The following is a 16,444-nucleotide window of genomic DNA, read 5'->3' as shown; positions in this document are numbered from 1 at the left end:
AATTAAAATAAAATTAAAAAAACAAAAAATGCAACTCCCTCCCCCCCACCCTAAAACTTTTAAAATCTTAAATATGAAACTAGTGTTTTGCTTTCTCATTAAAATACAGAAAAATGTTTGATACAATACTATGTCGTACAAATGCAGTTGAGTGTTTAGGCCCCAAGCAGGCCTGAAACAGTCCCTGAAGTTTTGAGTATTATTAGTTATTCATTATTACTGTCACAATTTGGAAAATGTTGTTTATACTCAATCTATGGAACACAACTTTACACAGCTACTTGAAAAAAAGATCAAAATTTCCTTTTGTACAATACTCTTTGCTGTACACAGACTTTTTGTCGTATTGTTTAAGTGCTGGGGAGGGGATAAAGTTAAAAAAAAAACAAACAAATGCTCCAAAAATTTTGTAAAAAATTAGCATTGGGTCCTGAAACTTCCCCATGATTCTCAAGGCTTAGGAAACAAATGAAGAGGGGGCCTGGGGGAAAGGCTACATTAGCTACACACATGCTTGTAAAAATGGAATTAAGTGAGGGGGAGCGGGCTGTCTGCCTGCTGAGGAGCTCACTGCTTCCTCGTGCCTCGCGCTGCTCCGTGCCTTGGCTCAGCTGGTCACAGCCTGAGCTGTTGTCCCAAGGGTGGCTTCTGCACGGACACCCGCCTGCTGTCCCCATCACCGGCCGTGCGCCGGACCCATCTCGGCAAACTGCAGGGCCACAGGTGAATGGGGGAGACCTGCAACCAAAACCCGCAGCGGGGGACTGTGGCCGTGCCCTTCTCACTAAGGGAGATAAAAATTGTTGAGACAAGCTGGAGCAGACGGGTCCTTAGCCAGCCGCCAGCACGGGCAGCCTGCTCTGGCTGCAGCCTGAGCAGCGCCAGCGCCAGCGTGGGTTTCAGCTCAGCTTTAGGCTGGTGGGAGGGAAGTAAAGGCAGGGTGAAAGTGCCTGGGAACTAATCTTGCACAGCTGTCCCTGGGCCCTGCGGAGACTTGCTCTGAGAAAAAGGTAGATGGCAAGGCCTTCCCTGTCCTCCCCAAAGACTATTTTGGGGGCATTCTCTGGGGGGTTTGGCAAGGAATCAAGAACAAAAGAATTCAATACATATTCAAAATGTGGAAGTGCTAAAGACACTAAAAACCCACCTAACAGCCCCCATCCCCCCAAGAAAACAGCGCATCTTAGCACAATCGGGAAAAACAAGAAGTCCCTGCTCCCCTCTCGGGCTCCACAGCTCGCAGAGTCGGGAGCAAGCAGACAATGGCACTGGGAGAAGCACACTGGAGCGCTTGGCAGAGAGGGGTGAGCGTGTTCCCTGTAAGTGACACCAGGCCGAGGCTCAGGGCCTTTGGGTTGTCTATCGCTCAGAGCCTGGCTTCCAGTTTCCTCAGTTCGTTCAGTTGACCCAAAAACTTCTTATGGACTAGTCTACCTTAACAACAAAAAGAAACCCAAACAAAAATACCCAATAGAAAATGAAGCTTATATTTCTTTGTTTTAGTCAAACATGCTCACTTTTTTTCTTTTTTTTTTCTTTTTTGGTCGAAACTTAAAAAAATTGGTTCTGTTTTTTTAAAAAAAGACAAAACGTGAGGTTTGGTAAACCTTACGCATAGCGACTACACTGGTTTGAGTGGAAAAAGAACCCAACAAAACAAATGAAAAAACACAAGTGTAAACCTTACTCAATTCTGAAGGGATGATTCTACTGGCTGTGAATTTTTACCACCACAGTCACGGGAGGCTTGAAATAAGCCATAGCTTTCCACAAGGTCACGCCAACAAAGTCAAGGGGGCCAAGAATCAGTGGGCTGAGTTCTCTGTCTTCTCTCCTAAACCAATAGCAGCTGTTGGCTGTGATGTCTTATGCAGATGTTACAAGAACATTTTGTTTCTTTTTCTTTTTTTTTTTTTTTGTGTGCGTGTGTTAAGTTGTCTAAAAGGGAGGATATGAAACACTTTGGTTTGCTTTTTCCTCCTCTCCCCCACCTTATTGCACTCTGGATTCTAGTAAATTATAGACTGCTATGCCCTCACCCTCTGTCCTGCCAGGTGTTTACAGACTGACCCAGATGTGCTGGGGGAGTGGAAGATGAGGGGGACATTTTCCCCTCCCCATAGTATCCAGATTCAATAAACAAAGCTGGAAAGGGCCCAGAAAGCTCAGAGAAGTTTTCTTCTTTTATCTAAAAGTGACTAGAAACAGCCAAGAGACTGCGAATGAGCCAGTCCACGCAGCCAGTACACTCTCTGGCTCCACGCACTTTTTTGCTTTGTCTTTGGCCAAGCTTTGCTTTAATATTTCTCTAGCTGACTTTTGACGGAAGGACAGGGTGGTAAAAATCCCTTAAGTTTAATTTAGCTTCTACTTTTATACATTTAATTACTTACAATAAGAGAAAAAAAATGCCTAATCTTTCACTAACCATCTTATTGTTCTCATGAATTCAAGAGGTAGCAAAGGTAACAAGTCTGTCCACACAGACTTGCTCTTTAGTGAGGGAGGAAAGCTAAAAACATACACACACAAAAAATAAAATAAAAAAATAATAAAAAAGTACCTAAGGAACTTGTAGCAAGTCCAGCCTACATCAAACCCCCTCCCCACCCTCCCACCCTAGAATTAACCTCAGACCTTCCAGTTCAAACATTCACATAAACGTTACAATGGTTTTTCCTTTAATAAAACAAGTACCTCTAAGCAAAGAATATTCATACGAAACTACTAGAAAAGTAAAGACGACCCCCTGCTCACTGAAAAGTTCCCAGGGCATCCAGTCCCTGTTCAGTCATGGGTAAGGCAGAAGAGGTTTGTGTGTTTTGTGGGAAAAGGTGGCATGTGGTTGTTGTGGTTTAGGATTCTGGCTCCAAGGCAAAGGGGGCTGTTCCCCCTTGTTGGGGTGTGAAAGCAGGTTTGTCGCCTTTTGTTTTCGTATGCTCAGGTAGTGCTCAGGTAGCATGGGGGAAAGGTTGTGAAACGCAGCCTCCGGCTCCATTTTCGCGCCTGCCCCTGGCCCAAGCTGTGTCACTCAATGCCTCTTTGAAAAACACTACAAATAGGAAGAGGGGAAAGTTCTTTTCTCTCTGGGGTGCACTCTTTTGTTTGGAAGGAGAAGGACGGAAGAGAAGAGAGAACCACTGAGCAGTCACCTTCGCAACAAGAACTTTGCTTCAGGTATATGCTGGGACAGTAAAGATCTTTTGTGTGGCAAGTAGACTTTTAACTTTGTTGATCACTGGTGGGGGAAAGAGAAGAGGAACCTGGATGCAGGAACCCAGGGCCCCCACCCCCCGTACTGAGAAATGATTAATCACCAGAGAGGGAAGAGAGGACGGGTTGAAGAGCTGAGAATGAAGGCACCACTGGAATGCAGAGACCCAGATACTCCCTGGAAAATGGTGACTTTGAGCTTTGGAACCAGGCTGGCATAGCACTGGGGAAGTCAACCCAAGCAATGGACAGCCCCCACCACCACATGGAATGGAGGCAGCTGTGCCGAGCTGCCTCCTGTGGGATGAAAGGGCAATGCATAAGGAGGAATTCTGGCCCACAGAGCAGCCTGGAGCTTCATGCCAGAGGTTAAAAGGACTGCGCCCCCCACTCCTGTATACACCCCCATTTCTGGCGCCGACCACATGTGTGAGGGCTAAGAGTAGTGGAGGGGTGGAGCAGAGGGAAGGTATACGTATATAGGTATTTAAGTTCTCACTGTTCTCTCTTTCTCTCTGTCCTTCCCTGATTTAATTGATGATTCATAGTTTTTGTTGTTCTGAATTATTTTAATTTCGTTCCCCCTAGTGGAGCCTGCTCCTTTGCCCACAGCTACAAGTGGCGTGTTAAGTCCTCCATTCATTTCCCACCTTGAGCACTTTAGTTTGTTTCGTTTTCTTCCTGGAGCAGGAGCAACTGCCACCTGGGCTGCTTGGGTTTTCAACCAGCACAGTGGTTACATGTGCCAAGAATAAAGATCAAAACCAAAACAGGGAGGGAAGTACTTCTTTAAGTGAAGTTCTGGGGCTGGTGGACACCTAGGTAGCCTGCTCTCCCCACCATCACCAGCCCAGAAAAGGGGTGGTGGGTTCCACCACTGCTATGGCTTTCCCACAGTATCTATCTGAAGGGGCAGCCAACCCTGTGAGATGGTCCACAGACACAGCTTCTGCACTTGTGAATGTAATGCTCTGTTATTTCACAGCTACTCAGGCTACTGAACAGGTGTATTTTCTTTCCTTCTTAATGGCAAGAAATGCCCCTACTGAGTTTGGTTTTGAGAGAGGAGGTGAGTAGGGTGGCAGTAACACAAAGAGGCAGGGGGCATCCTGGAAGAGAGTGGAAGTTCCCCATGGTCCCCTTCCCTGCTCCAGATAATCAATATGGCAATAAAGCTGATGTGTGCAAAAAGAAGTGGCATGTCTTGCCAGATCACCAAGATTTGGAGGGAGAGTTGGACTAAATGCATCAGCTTGGCTGTGGACCTTTCTTTTTTTAAAAAAAGGAAAAAAAAAGGAACTTTTTTTTTAAATGTTAAAGCTACATTTGTTTAGGCCTCCCATGACTGAACAGAGTATGGGGAGTTGCCCCCTTTTTTGTTTGCTTTTTTCTTTTTTTTTTTTAAGCAGCAAGTCTACAGAAAGGTAAATCACTGCGGATGGGCTCGAAGCTCATTCTGGAGTCTTTGGCTTATGTGGGAGAGGTATGCATTCGCAGGTGGCTGATCAGATTGCGCTGCTGGGTGAATTTCCCACCACACAGTTGACATTCGTAAGGTTTTTCTCCTGAGTGGACACGCATATGCTCTGTCAGTCTGTACTGCCGGGTAAAGCGCATCCCGCATTCCTCACACGCAAAGGGCTTGAGCCCTAAGTGGCTGCGCATGTGCCGTGTCATGGTACCCCGCTGCGTGAACATCTTGCCGCAGATGTTGCAAGGGAAGGGCCGCGTCAGCCAGTGAGTCTTCTCATGCTGCCGCAGCGTGGCTGGATCCTTGTAGCTCTTCTCACACACTGAACACTTGAAGGGTCGTGACTCCGCGGCGTAGGACTGGTTGGGGTTGGACAAATCCTCGGCTTCATCCTTGCTGCCGTATGTGCCTTCCTCCTTGATGTAAAGGTCTTCCTCAGTGTGCGTCTCCACATGGGCATTGAGCTGCTCAGAGCTGGGGAAGCCTTTGCCACAGGGGATACAGACATACAGGTTGTCACCGTAGGCCACTGGCTCAAATCCCTCCTGCCGGTAGACATAGTTGGCACTAGTATGCCCGCCGCTCTCGCTCTCGCTCTGGCCGCTGTCATCACTGTTCTCCTTACCATTCTCCACCTCCTCCTTACATGGATAGGGTAGGTCTGTGCCGTAGGCCCCGACCAGGCTCCTCTCCACAGACTTCGACAAGGGCCCCAGCAGGATACCGTTGGGCAGCGCTTCACCCTCGTCCCTGTCTTTGCCTCCCTCCTTTCGATCAAAGGCGTTGTCTTTCTTGACCCAATCCTTCTTGCGGGACGAATGCCGGAGGCCCTTGCGCTGGCTGCTCTCTGTCAACGTGTGGTGGCACTCCTCGTTCAGATCCATCTCCATGGGGTCGCTGCTGTCTGCCATGCTGTGAGGGGCTCCGACTCCAGACTCGTCGAACGATGAGGCACTGTTGGCTGCGGGGGCTGAGGCAGATTGGGGAGAGCCATGCTGGCTTTCGCTGTGCTGCGTGTCATCGTGGGAGGCTGCAGCAGGGAGCGACGGGCTTTTCTTGGAAAGGTCAAGGCCTAGCTCCTGGTCGCCGGTGCTCCCATTTGCACTGCTGCTCCCACCGCCATTCTTGCTGGCTCCCCTGCTTAAGGAGTGACAGTTCTCTTGGTTGGAGCTGCTGATGAAGACCTCGTCATCAGAGAGCTTTCCCTTTGACAGCTCCTTTGAGTGCGAACCCTTCAACCCCTCATTTGACCCTGAATAGCGAGCTTGGATGACCGAAGCAGTGGAAAGTCTCTGACTCCTGGCAGATCTCCCAACACCAAGGCCACCGGCCTTGCCAGCAAAGGACTTGCCACTCCGCTTCAGCTTCTTTCTGCAGAGAGCTGCCAGGTCGTGCAGTTGGAGGTAGCTTGCTGCGGTGAGGAGAGCACTGAAGTTCTGTTCACCGGGCTGGTCAGTCGTTAAGAGCTTACCAGTATAAATAAAGTCCAGGATCTGCCGGAACACGGTGGGGTTCACCATGTCCGTGTCTAAGTTAATCAGGTTGTCATGCAGAACGAGGGATTTGAAATACATGCTGCTGGCTGCCAGGATGTTCTTATGGGCACGAAACAGGGCATTTTCTACCACAATGATCACATCACAGAGGAAACCTTTGGCTCGTTGCTGGTTCAGCTGCAGTAGCAGTTGTTTGGCATGATTTGGCAGTTCCATCTCCACCTTCTCTTCCTTTCACCTTCACCTTACCACCTGCAAAACAGGAGGATGAGAGGTGTGAACCTGCTGTTTCCACTTGAACAAGTCTACATTTAATAGAATGGCTTCACATGGTGCAGCATGTGTTAGTCTTGACACTGACTAAGGAGCTCTGGGTACGTTCAGCCCTGCAAGCTGTGATCATACTTGGAGTGCAGGGAGATGTATTTCTCATACTAAGATTTGATTCAAGTCTTTCAAAATCAGATTTGTAAATAGCTTTTTACAGAAGCAATTGTCATTGGCTGGAGTTACTGTTCAAAAGATACCAGCAGGGAAACAATAGTTAGGTACAGGGGAAAGCTGTTTCCCTCTCCTGACACAAGCCTGAAGGGAGGATGAGAAGCAAGAAAAAAAGGAAGAAAAATAAAGCATCTACTTCATGCCATTTGCATATCGAAGCACATAAAATAACGTAAGCTGCAGCTGAGTTTGTGTGGCTTGTAGTGTGTTTCTTGTCTCCTACATGTTGAAATTTTACAACACCCAGCTGCTCTGGGGTTGAGGAACTGACATGTAGCAACTAAATCCATTGAAGATGGAATTAATCTCCCTGAGGTGTGAATGGAAAATCTCCCCGTGAGTATGAAAGGCTGCTTTAAAAACCACCCCCGGCAATGCCCATATCCCAGCCCATTGACATGAAGGGCTAGAAACAACCCTGAACTGGCTGCAGTTCAGGATGCTGAGCTAGCTAAATGCCACCAAGTATCTTCAACAATCTGAAATTGTTTTCTTAATTCTGCCCTGCCTTCAGTTTTTCAGGAATTTTATTTAAACTGATGGGAGTCAAGTAACCTATCTCACATCACAGTCTCTCTACCCTGAAGTACTGGGTGGAGAGGAAAATTGTGGTTACCTCTGTGTGGTTCATGTATTTCACAAACAGTACTCACTATGTATTTTAGTTTAGGTATTTCTATTGGCTTTCCAGTAGTACGGACTGTAGGAAATACCTACTTCGAGGCACATCAGAACTATTTGCAGTTGCGTGTTTTGTAGATACTACAATACATAAAAACTAGAATTTAAATCTGGGACAGCATTCAAGAATCCAAGATAAATTTTTAAACTTTTTTTTTCTGTAGTTTTTTGTTTGAGAATACCAACTACTATTTGTAAGGGACATTTAAATGATGAAGCACTAGGCTGCATTATCTTCCCTCTGCATCACGTGTGTGTACACAAGCAGTAAGGAGTGATAATGTCACTCTTAAAAATAACCTCTGTCAAACCTGACTCTCCTACCTGGTGATAAATAGAAAGATTTGATTTGGCAAAAAGGTGGTAAAGCTACATCATTCATTTCTGCACCACAGAAAGATTCTTACTTTATGAAAAAAGCTACCAAAAAGTAAATGCAGTTTTTCCTCCAGTGTTGCTCCCTGACTAGCCTGGTACTTCTACTTTACCAATGGCTCTGCCAAGCAGGTGCCTCCCTTCTTGCGCAGGACACACTTCTTCACTTGGTTAGCTGGACAGCCTGGTACCTGGTTACGCATTTGGCAGAATTTTGTGGCGCCTGTTCAGTGCACCAGCACCTAACTCAGTATCCACACAGATCTCAGTGGCTCGTCACCTTGACCCACAGCTGAACTGGCTGCTCTGCTCTTCTGTTCCATGTTGTTTCAGCAATGGATGGGAACCCCTGGAGATGGTGGGTTCACCACTGTGCCTTTGTGCACATTGATGTTCCTAGAGGTGGCTGGCTTTAGGAAGGACTGGCAGCCAAAGGGAGGTAGTACAGGCTTGCCATGGTGCTAGCCAGTTACTTCTCCTCCATCTAGAGTGTTTCTGTCATAGAAACTCACCCTGCAGCATCACAAAAACAAGCCAGAGACAGGGATTACCACCACTGAACAGTGTTGAGCACTTTAAAAACAAGTTTTGCTGTAATTAGTTACATCAGAGTTGCAGCACGCAGGCAGCGTGTCTGGTTGTAGTGGCTTGCTTCCAGAATTGCTGATTAAGAGGAAGAAGCAACAGCACAGAGGCACCAAAAACTCACTTTTATCTAGCCAGGCCAGTAAAAGCATTTAATTCTGGGTCACTGAGATACATTGATAAGGAAGGACAAAAACATGGCTTGCAACATAACACACCATCTTTCTTTGTATATAAATGCATCCTGCTCAAGAACAGCCAGAGACAGCCTACTGCTGTGCTCTTTTCACTACAAACATAACGGTGCTTTTCCATGCATGTAACACACAAAATCCCTCAGTATGATTTTTAAGTGTTCCATAAAGTACAAATGCAGGAAAGGAAGGGAAACAGCACAGCCAATATTTTCTGCCTAAACAGGCTAATAAAAAAAGTATGTTACTGAAGTAGAATTGAGCTTATTTCCCATTGAAGCACTTGAAGCAGAGATCTAGAAATCTCAGTAGACATGTCTGCCTAAGTCTTTGCAAAGAGTCAAGGCTTGTGCAGCTACTGATGGGAAATATTTTTGTTTTTTTTTTTTTTCTGCCTTAAATAATATTGAACCCAGGTAATGATCCTGCAGAGGCAACCCTGGAAATAGGCAAGATTCTAGTTCTGCTTTTTACTGACCTTCATGAGGAAGATACTGTTATTATTAAGCCTCAGTATGTTCTGCAGCTTAAAAATTAGCATAGTACAAGTTGTTTGAATTACCTCTGTTTATCTCTCATGTCAAATTTTACAGAAGTATTCATGTTCAGTAGGACAAAAATATGAGATAGGTTATTACCCTTAGTAGATTTAAAAAGCAGTGGTCAGGTTCAAGCACCATATAACAATGCCTATCAAAATTGAATTTGTCAGCTGAAGTCTAACAAGGATTCAGCAACCCCAACAAAATGAATGTAATGGAACAAGGCAGCAAAATCTTGAGCCAAGCTTAGAGCCCCACGTTTAAAATTTTACCAGAATTGCCCACTGAGGGCTTTTACCAGGACAGCAACATGGGTCAGAGAACACACCTTTGACTGACGTACCTTTGTTGACAAAAGCTTTATAGCATCAGCCTGGCTTGTGTATCTTGTGCAGTCCTGAATAAAAATAAATCCATTCCAGATATTTTCCACAGCTAACCAGTTACAAACATTTCTTTAGCAATGATGCATTTCAGAGGTGGGGGAAGAGGGGTGTGCTGGAAAACTTGTTAGCAAAAGAGAAGCAGGCAATATTCCTTAATCTATGGCATTCCTAAAATCTCACTTCTAGCTGAAAGCATGGGACGAAAGACCACTATGAGGCTAAGTCCAGTACAAAAGTTACCAGATCTTCCCAAACAAATGGCAGGTGCAGCCTTAGAAAGGCCTTGCTATCCATCAGTTCACAGAGAGTGGCTCTTAACAAACCCTGAACACGTGGGTAACACCACCACCACCAATCATGACAACAAAAGCCTCAAAAGCCCTGAAAAATCACAGTGGTTTATATTTCATGTATCTCAATATCATTTTAAAGAACCCTTCCTTTTCTGTTTTCTGCAAAAAGATAGAAAAAACATACTTCCAGTTCAGAGGAGCCCTGGCTCAGAAAAGGCTCAAATGTATTTCAAGGAAAAAAAAAACAAACCCCAGGCCTCAAGAATATGTAGATGTCTCACTGGGGCCACAGTCTTTTATCGTTAAATTTGGTGTGCAAAAATTTCACTCCTTTGCATTTAAAACAAGATCTCAGAAGGCTTTTGGACAAATAGCATTAGAGAAGGTCTTCTTTCCAGATTCAAGTTGCTTCCTAGTCATTCAAGACACACAGTTTTCAGAGCAATGAACCTGCTCAAATATTCTTGTGCAAGAAGGGAATGAAGCAAGACTGAGGCTCCACTACCTCCACCATATCCATGACACCAGCACATGCAAAGACATGAAGAATACACGGCACACATCACAGAATACAGTAATGCTGCAAGCAGATGCCACACATCAAACAAAGCTTCGCAAGCTAAGAGCCAGTAGCGTCTTCATAAGCAATATTGCCCAAGTTGCTGGGTGACTGCGAGCTGCCGTGCCCAGCCAGGGGCACATTGTGATCCCGTGGGCATGTAGGTTGTGCAGAACACAAAGACCGCTCCGGGAGCTGTGTTGTTCTTGCTACAAAGCAGGAAAAACACTTTTCTCTCAATTTCCACAAAGACTCTAGATGTCACAGAAAACTAGACTGCCAAAGTACAGGAGAAGAGGAATCCCTTCACCCCTTTAAATAGTATAAAATCTACATATTCACTACAGATTTGATTCTTTTTAGTATTACTAAATCTCTTCCTAAAACTAATTGCTGAATGAATGGTAAATTTGTTATCTTAGCAACCTGTGGCAGGAAATACTATTTGATTTCATCTGAGTTACACATTGCAGCATATAAATATTGTTTACCTTTTAAGAACCAACACCAGTGAAGCAAAGAATCAATCAAAAACAGATCTAAGGAAGCATCATTTCACGGAGTGGATTTGTGGATGGATGAGAAGGCTAGACACCCAGCACCTGCACAGTGAACTAACAGTACCGCAGACAGAACCTGACAAACAGATTAGATGTGATGTATCAGTCAGATGCTGTTAAAGCACTAGCCTACTGTGCAGGTTACGACATACCTAGGAAAGGATGCCTGCTTACTTATTTCTCCACCTTCCCAAGTCTGCACTGAACAGACACTGCAGCAGTGAGCGTGGGGAAGGACAAGACAAAATTAAATCAATTGTTTCCTACATTGCTCTTTCCCACTTCTGACATTAAAAATGCTGTGTCCAACTGCATCTGGGTGAAACTGAAACAGATGAATTCTGCACCCTTCAGTTTCAGACAAACTAACTTTTTTAGAGCACCTGAAGACCCTACTGGGCAAAGAGCCCTCCTGTTGCTCACTGGCTCATCTGATCTTCCTCTCCATACATCCCAAGAGAAACTATTTCCAGGGCTCTCCAAGGTATTGGTGAAGTGGGCTTTCATGGCCACTAACCATCTCCCCAGGAGCTGCAGTTGGCAGGTCATTAGCCCATGCCTTTGAAAGGTATTCACACTGCAGAGTGGCACAGGCATACGGAGGAATGCAGGAACAGTGTTACCGCCACCGGTTCCCTATCCCCAGCCCTGTGAGCAGCGGACTATAGAACTCTGAAGCAGAGGCAAGAACATGCATTTCATCATTGGCAGTGGAGCAGCAAAAGCTCTGTGAGGTGGGGTCAAGCAGAAAACAGGATGCAGCACCCTTTTTCTCACAGAAACATCTCTCCAACATGTCAGGTTACTCGGGGAGAGGTCTGCAGAGCTGGGGAGGGGAGAGAAGACAACATGCAGGACAGAGCAGGATGTGCAGCTGATGTTGCAGGTGTGGACACGGAAAGGAGAAGGACAACAGAGGATCATTTTGCAGAGGATACCTCACCAGCAAACTTAAAGCGGCCCCTGTTTAGTTTGTTACATTCCAATTAGTGCCAGGCAGAGCTGCCCTCCCGGCTCCCTGAAGCAGCTCTTGCAGGACTCCCACAGAAACAGTACAGCTTTGCTTAGGGACACAAGCACCTGTTGGGTACCTCTGTGCAGCAACGTTTGGACATTAGGTACGTTGGCAATACATGCTCAACTGCTACCAGCTCCTGGCCCAAAAAGGAGAGAAGAAAAAGAGTCAGATGATTTCCCAGTCCCTTCTCTAGAATAACAAGGAGGACCGGACATGGTTAGACCCTCCTCTACTGCATGGCAAACTGCCCAGGGAAGGGGCATCTCTGTGGGGAAAAGGGGAGGGGCCCTGTGTGCATGAAAGGACTAACATCAGGAGAGCAAAGTGATTTCCAGTCAGTGCAAGGCTGCAGCAAAGCAGGAACACCTTGCTATACAAGCTGAGACTATGAGCAGTAGAATGCAGATTAACCACTTGGTTGCTGCTTACCATGCCAGGTACATTGGGCTAAAGGCACCTCCATCCAGTGCTGCCCGGCGTGCCAGGTACATCCCATGATGTTCCATTGAAATCACAACAGGCCATCAATAGAACGTGGCTGCACGGATGCAGAATGGAGAACCAGCAGGGACGCTGTTAAATGCAATTAAAAAACTGCAATCAAAATTGAAACGTACATTTTAAAACGGCCACCTGCCTTAAATATGTAACTATTAGAACAACCTCCCCTCCACCCATTTCCCCAGAACTGCTGAACTGCGACGGAAACAGCAGAAGGCCTCTGCAAGTTTCCTGATGGCTCGCTCTGGCCACGTCCAATCAGGACTCCCAACAGCACTGAGCTGCAGGGGGACCAGTCCATATACATATATCTTCAAGAAGAACAGACACCAGGATGTCTGCACCAGATTCCTCCTCTCCAGAAACTCAGACAAATTAATATCACCATTTAGAAATGCCTCTGCGACAAGAAAAGCCTGGTGCCAGAGCTTCACAGTCTCATTTCCCACACAGCACAGACAATGACAGAAACCTTAAATGCTGATCCTCTGTGTTGTCACCATTTCCTTGTTCCCCTTCCCAAGCCTTTGAAATACTGCTCTTCTTGAGATGTTACAGTATGGAGCCAGGCTGGGTCCTTTGGCTTTTTGTTACGTCTGTGGTGCAAGACAGGAAAAGAAAACACTGCCTACCCTCTCCTAGTTATAATGATGCTTCACTGATAATTTAATCTACGTTCTTGGAGACAGGAAATCAAGTTGATTCTTGGTGAACTGCAACTGGTCCGACAGTCACAAAACTTAAGATCTGGAATTTCACTGAACAATATCTTTTCCGTGTCAGGAAAAGGCACATCCTACAGATATACTCAACTCATCAAGGCTAGGGTATCCTCTGCACTCCATATCCTCGTTCCCCTACAGTTCCTCTAATCAGCTCCAGCAGGATTATCAAGGCTAGTCACAGGGCAGATGCTAAGCACAGGTCCCTCTCTACAAGTGGTGATGCTGCCCCAGTGGGAAAAAAAAAAAAAGAAAAGGCAAAACACAGGAAAAAACAGAACAGAAATAAGCCTGCAGCTTCACGGGAATTTAAAATAGGTTTTTAGACTCTCATGGCGAAGTGAAACTTCTGCATAGCTCTTGCCACATTCATGCCTGCCTGTCTCCAGCTGTGCTGCTGGAGATGATAGTAATGTTACATTAAGAAAGTTAGAAGAATATTGATTATCATTTCAACCTTAAAAGATAAAAGGCCAAATGAAAAAGACTTGAATGTAGTTGGATGAGAGAGAACATAAAGCAGGACACTGGCCTGGGAAACAGGAAGTGTCTTCAAGAAAAGGACACTGAATGTAAGGAGACAGTTATTCCTGGACATCTGCTGGGCTTAGGCCCAGGACAGTGTTCCCATCATTCCCACCTGAATTCTTATCCCCACAATTCTGTAACTAAATCTCTTTCACACTGAACTAATAGGTCTTTTGTATTCAGGTGGCCCTGAAGATTTTTAAATCTTGTCAATGCAACGAAAAAATGAAATGTAAGCAAGTGTTTGCTTACTGACCTGGGCCATGCTGAGCCAAGAGCATTTGCTGAACTAGTCTGAACAGACCACTGCCAGCATGAACAAGCCAACCCAGATTTAAACGGCGTGCAACTTTATGCGTAACAGGCCTGAGCCCCAGGGATGTGGAGCTCCCCCTTCTCCAGGAGGTCATACGCTCTAGGCTGCATACGAGCAACATAGGACTGGCTGCATCTGCAGCATCAGGACTCTGCAAAAAACTCAGTGACACCAGCAATACTCAGCTTAAGAAAGGCTGGATGCTGCATAAAGGTATTTCTTGGACAGCAGTTCAAATGCAGATTTACACCCAGATTACAGCAATTTGCTTCTTGCCACTGTGAAGCAAGAAGCTCTTCTCCATAGCTGTATTTCTCCTCTAGGGCGGAGATTAGCAGAGAACCACTTAAAACAAAGGTGTTTCCTACTGTTAGAACAGCACACTGCAGTCAGAAATGAAGGGTCCTGCCAATTCCTAAACAGAGCCCTTGTATATTATACATTTTTTTTCACTGCTGACATGAAGGTGCCTAAGACTACCCAAACGCTTCAGTGGGATGAGGAGAGGCATGGACATTGCAGATCTTGTCAAGCAGAGCCAGGCACTAAAAATTCCTGCATATCTGCAGAGCACAGTTAATCTTAGGAACGCAGCAGTGGCACAAAACAAATAAAGCCTCAGAAGCTAGAGAGCAGCAACAGATAATTGGGCTTTTCTGCAGCCCTGCAACAACTGAGCAAGCTCAGTTCCAACTGTACCTGCACTGCAAGTAGTAAAGGTACCTCAGATGTCCCACGCTAATCTGACTTCTGACTGCACTAAAATACCCACATATTCAGTGGAGTAGCTCAGCCCACACAGGAGGAAGGATATCCTCCACCCATCCACCAGTTAATGCCCCTTTGCTATGCAAAATTGCTGTGTTTCCCAGCTACCTTTGAGCCTTGATGTTCAGAATTCTCCCTTTACAATGCAAGAATTTAGGACATGACTGAAGGATTGTTGCTACCTCCCAGCTAATCCTAGTGAGTGTTAGGAGGAATCAACAGCCCTATGAATTACATGGAGTGAGAAGATGCTTCTGGTCCTACAAGCTTGGGCCCTGTCCTTCAGTATGGGAGGCCACAGTTGGCAGGGGGTGCACAGGGTGGCAGCTTCATGCTGAACGTTGCTCTGGGGGCAAAAGCACGCAGCATCGTGGAGAAGAACGAACGTCGTGACCCTTTTCCAACCAAGACTGTCTTACAGCACCTCCCAGTTGCAGCACTGCTTTAGGGCTCTGAGTCACCACAGGTACAAGCTGATAGCCGGGTTGTGAAATGCAGCGATACTGGAGCAAATGCCTGGCCCTTTCAACTGTCCCTGCACCTGGGGAGGGATCTCCAGGACAGGGATAAGACAGTCAGCTGGGAGTGTTAAATCTGCTAGCGACTGTGACTCAGACCCTTAGTTACAGGGTTTGTTAGAGCAAACAAGGCCTCAGAGTACCGGGAGAAACAGGAGAGGGTTTGATAAAGATTCTCCCAATTGGCCCACTTATTTTTATTTCTTGTGTGGAGTCAGCACACTTTTCTGCAGAGAGAAGCAGTAAGCACAGGAGCATCTGCATACTGAATGCTGCTAATATCTAACACTGAGCTCCATGCTGAGGGGTGCAGGAAGGACAGAGATAGTAACAGCCTTGGACCAAAATGCCACCTCGCTCACCACATGACAGATAGCAGTGAGCACAGAAACAAACCTTGCTCTCTTATTTTCTTCTACAAGACCAAATCTCCTTCCCTTATCTCATCCGTACCTACAGGTGCAGCAGCAACAGTTCTTAACATAAATAATCAATGCCTTAAATATAGCACCTTTTGCACTTTATCCACCATTTTTTCTTTTTTTTTGTTCCCCCCAAGAACTGAACACATACTCAGCCCTGTACTTCCCAGAGGAATCTTTTGTCTCCACACTTTACTTCAGTAAAGTCTTTCAAGCAAACCACTGTTTATGAGTTGGTCCTGGCAGCATCAAGACTTTACTGGTTGCCAAACATCCCTCCAAATCAGCTGAACGGATCACCCCGAACCCTCATATGGTTGGTTCTTTGCAACCACCAAAAAGTGATTTGGCAACTCTGAGCCTGGCAAATGTGAGGATGCCAGAAAACCACTTGTAAAAGCAGGCGGCCTAACAGAGTCAAAGGTGTTACCTTGGCTGCCTCTCCTCAACCACTACTTCTCATTTTGACTGGTTTATTCCCACCTTCTTCACTCGAGACTTTAGACTTTCTTTAAACTCAGCTTACAAGGAGGTCATGCTATATATGCTTACAAAATCCACTTCTTCCCCGCAGGGCCCCCATCCTGCCACCCTTATCCTGCAGCACTGCAGCACAACAGTGGTCCAGGGCTGCAGGCAGCTCAGGCGCATGTGGCCAGCCTTCTCTGCCAGACAAGTTTCTCAGCTTTGGGGATTGCAGCCCCAGGGCATTATGACAGGCAGCCCAGCAAGGTCATGGCGTATTGAGAACTTCACTGCAATCCAAAGTGCAGGATCTTCCTCCTTTCCTTCCCT

At 46.0% G+C, this 16,444-nt stretch overlaps 1 protein-coding gene across 1 annotated transcript in view; it reads right to left on the bottom strand.

Annotated features, from left to right (window-relative positions):
- Nucleotides 1–4,607: 4,607 nt before the first annotated feature.
- Nucleotides 4,608–16,444, bottom strand: part of HIC2 (hypermethylated in cancer 2) — a 30,281-nt gene continuing 18,444 nt past the window's right edge. The window contains exons 2-3 of the mRNA XM_010142731.1: nucleotides 12,304–12,447; nucleotides 4,608–6,432 (exon numbers count right to left, since the gene is read on the bottom strand). Of these exons, the coding sequence (XP_010141033.1) occupies nucleotides 4,684–6,396 (1,713 nt within the window). The 5' untranslated portion in view covers nucleotides 6,397–6,432; nucleotides 12,304–12,447 and the 3' untranslated portion in view covers nucleotides 4,608–4,683. The remainder of the gene's footprint in view (nucleotides 6,433–12,303; nucleotides 12,448–16,444) is intronic.

Source organism: Buceros rhinoceros, unplaced genomic scaffold, assembly GCF_000710305.1.
Source record: "Buceros rhinoceros silvestris isolate BGI_N320 unplaced genomic scaffold, ASM71030v1 scaffold23610, whole genome shotgun sequence".
NCBI classification, from domain to species: Eukaryota; Metazoa; Chordata; class Aves; order Bucerotiformes; family Bucerotidae; genus Buceros; species Buceros rhinoceros.
Note: the sequence above shows the minus strand (reverse complement) of the source record. Positions and strands in the feature narration are given on the sequence as shown.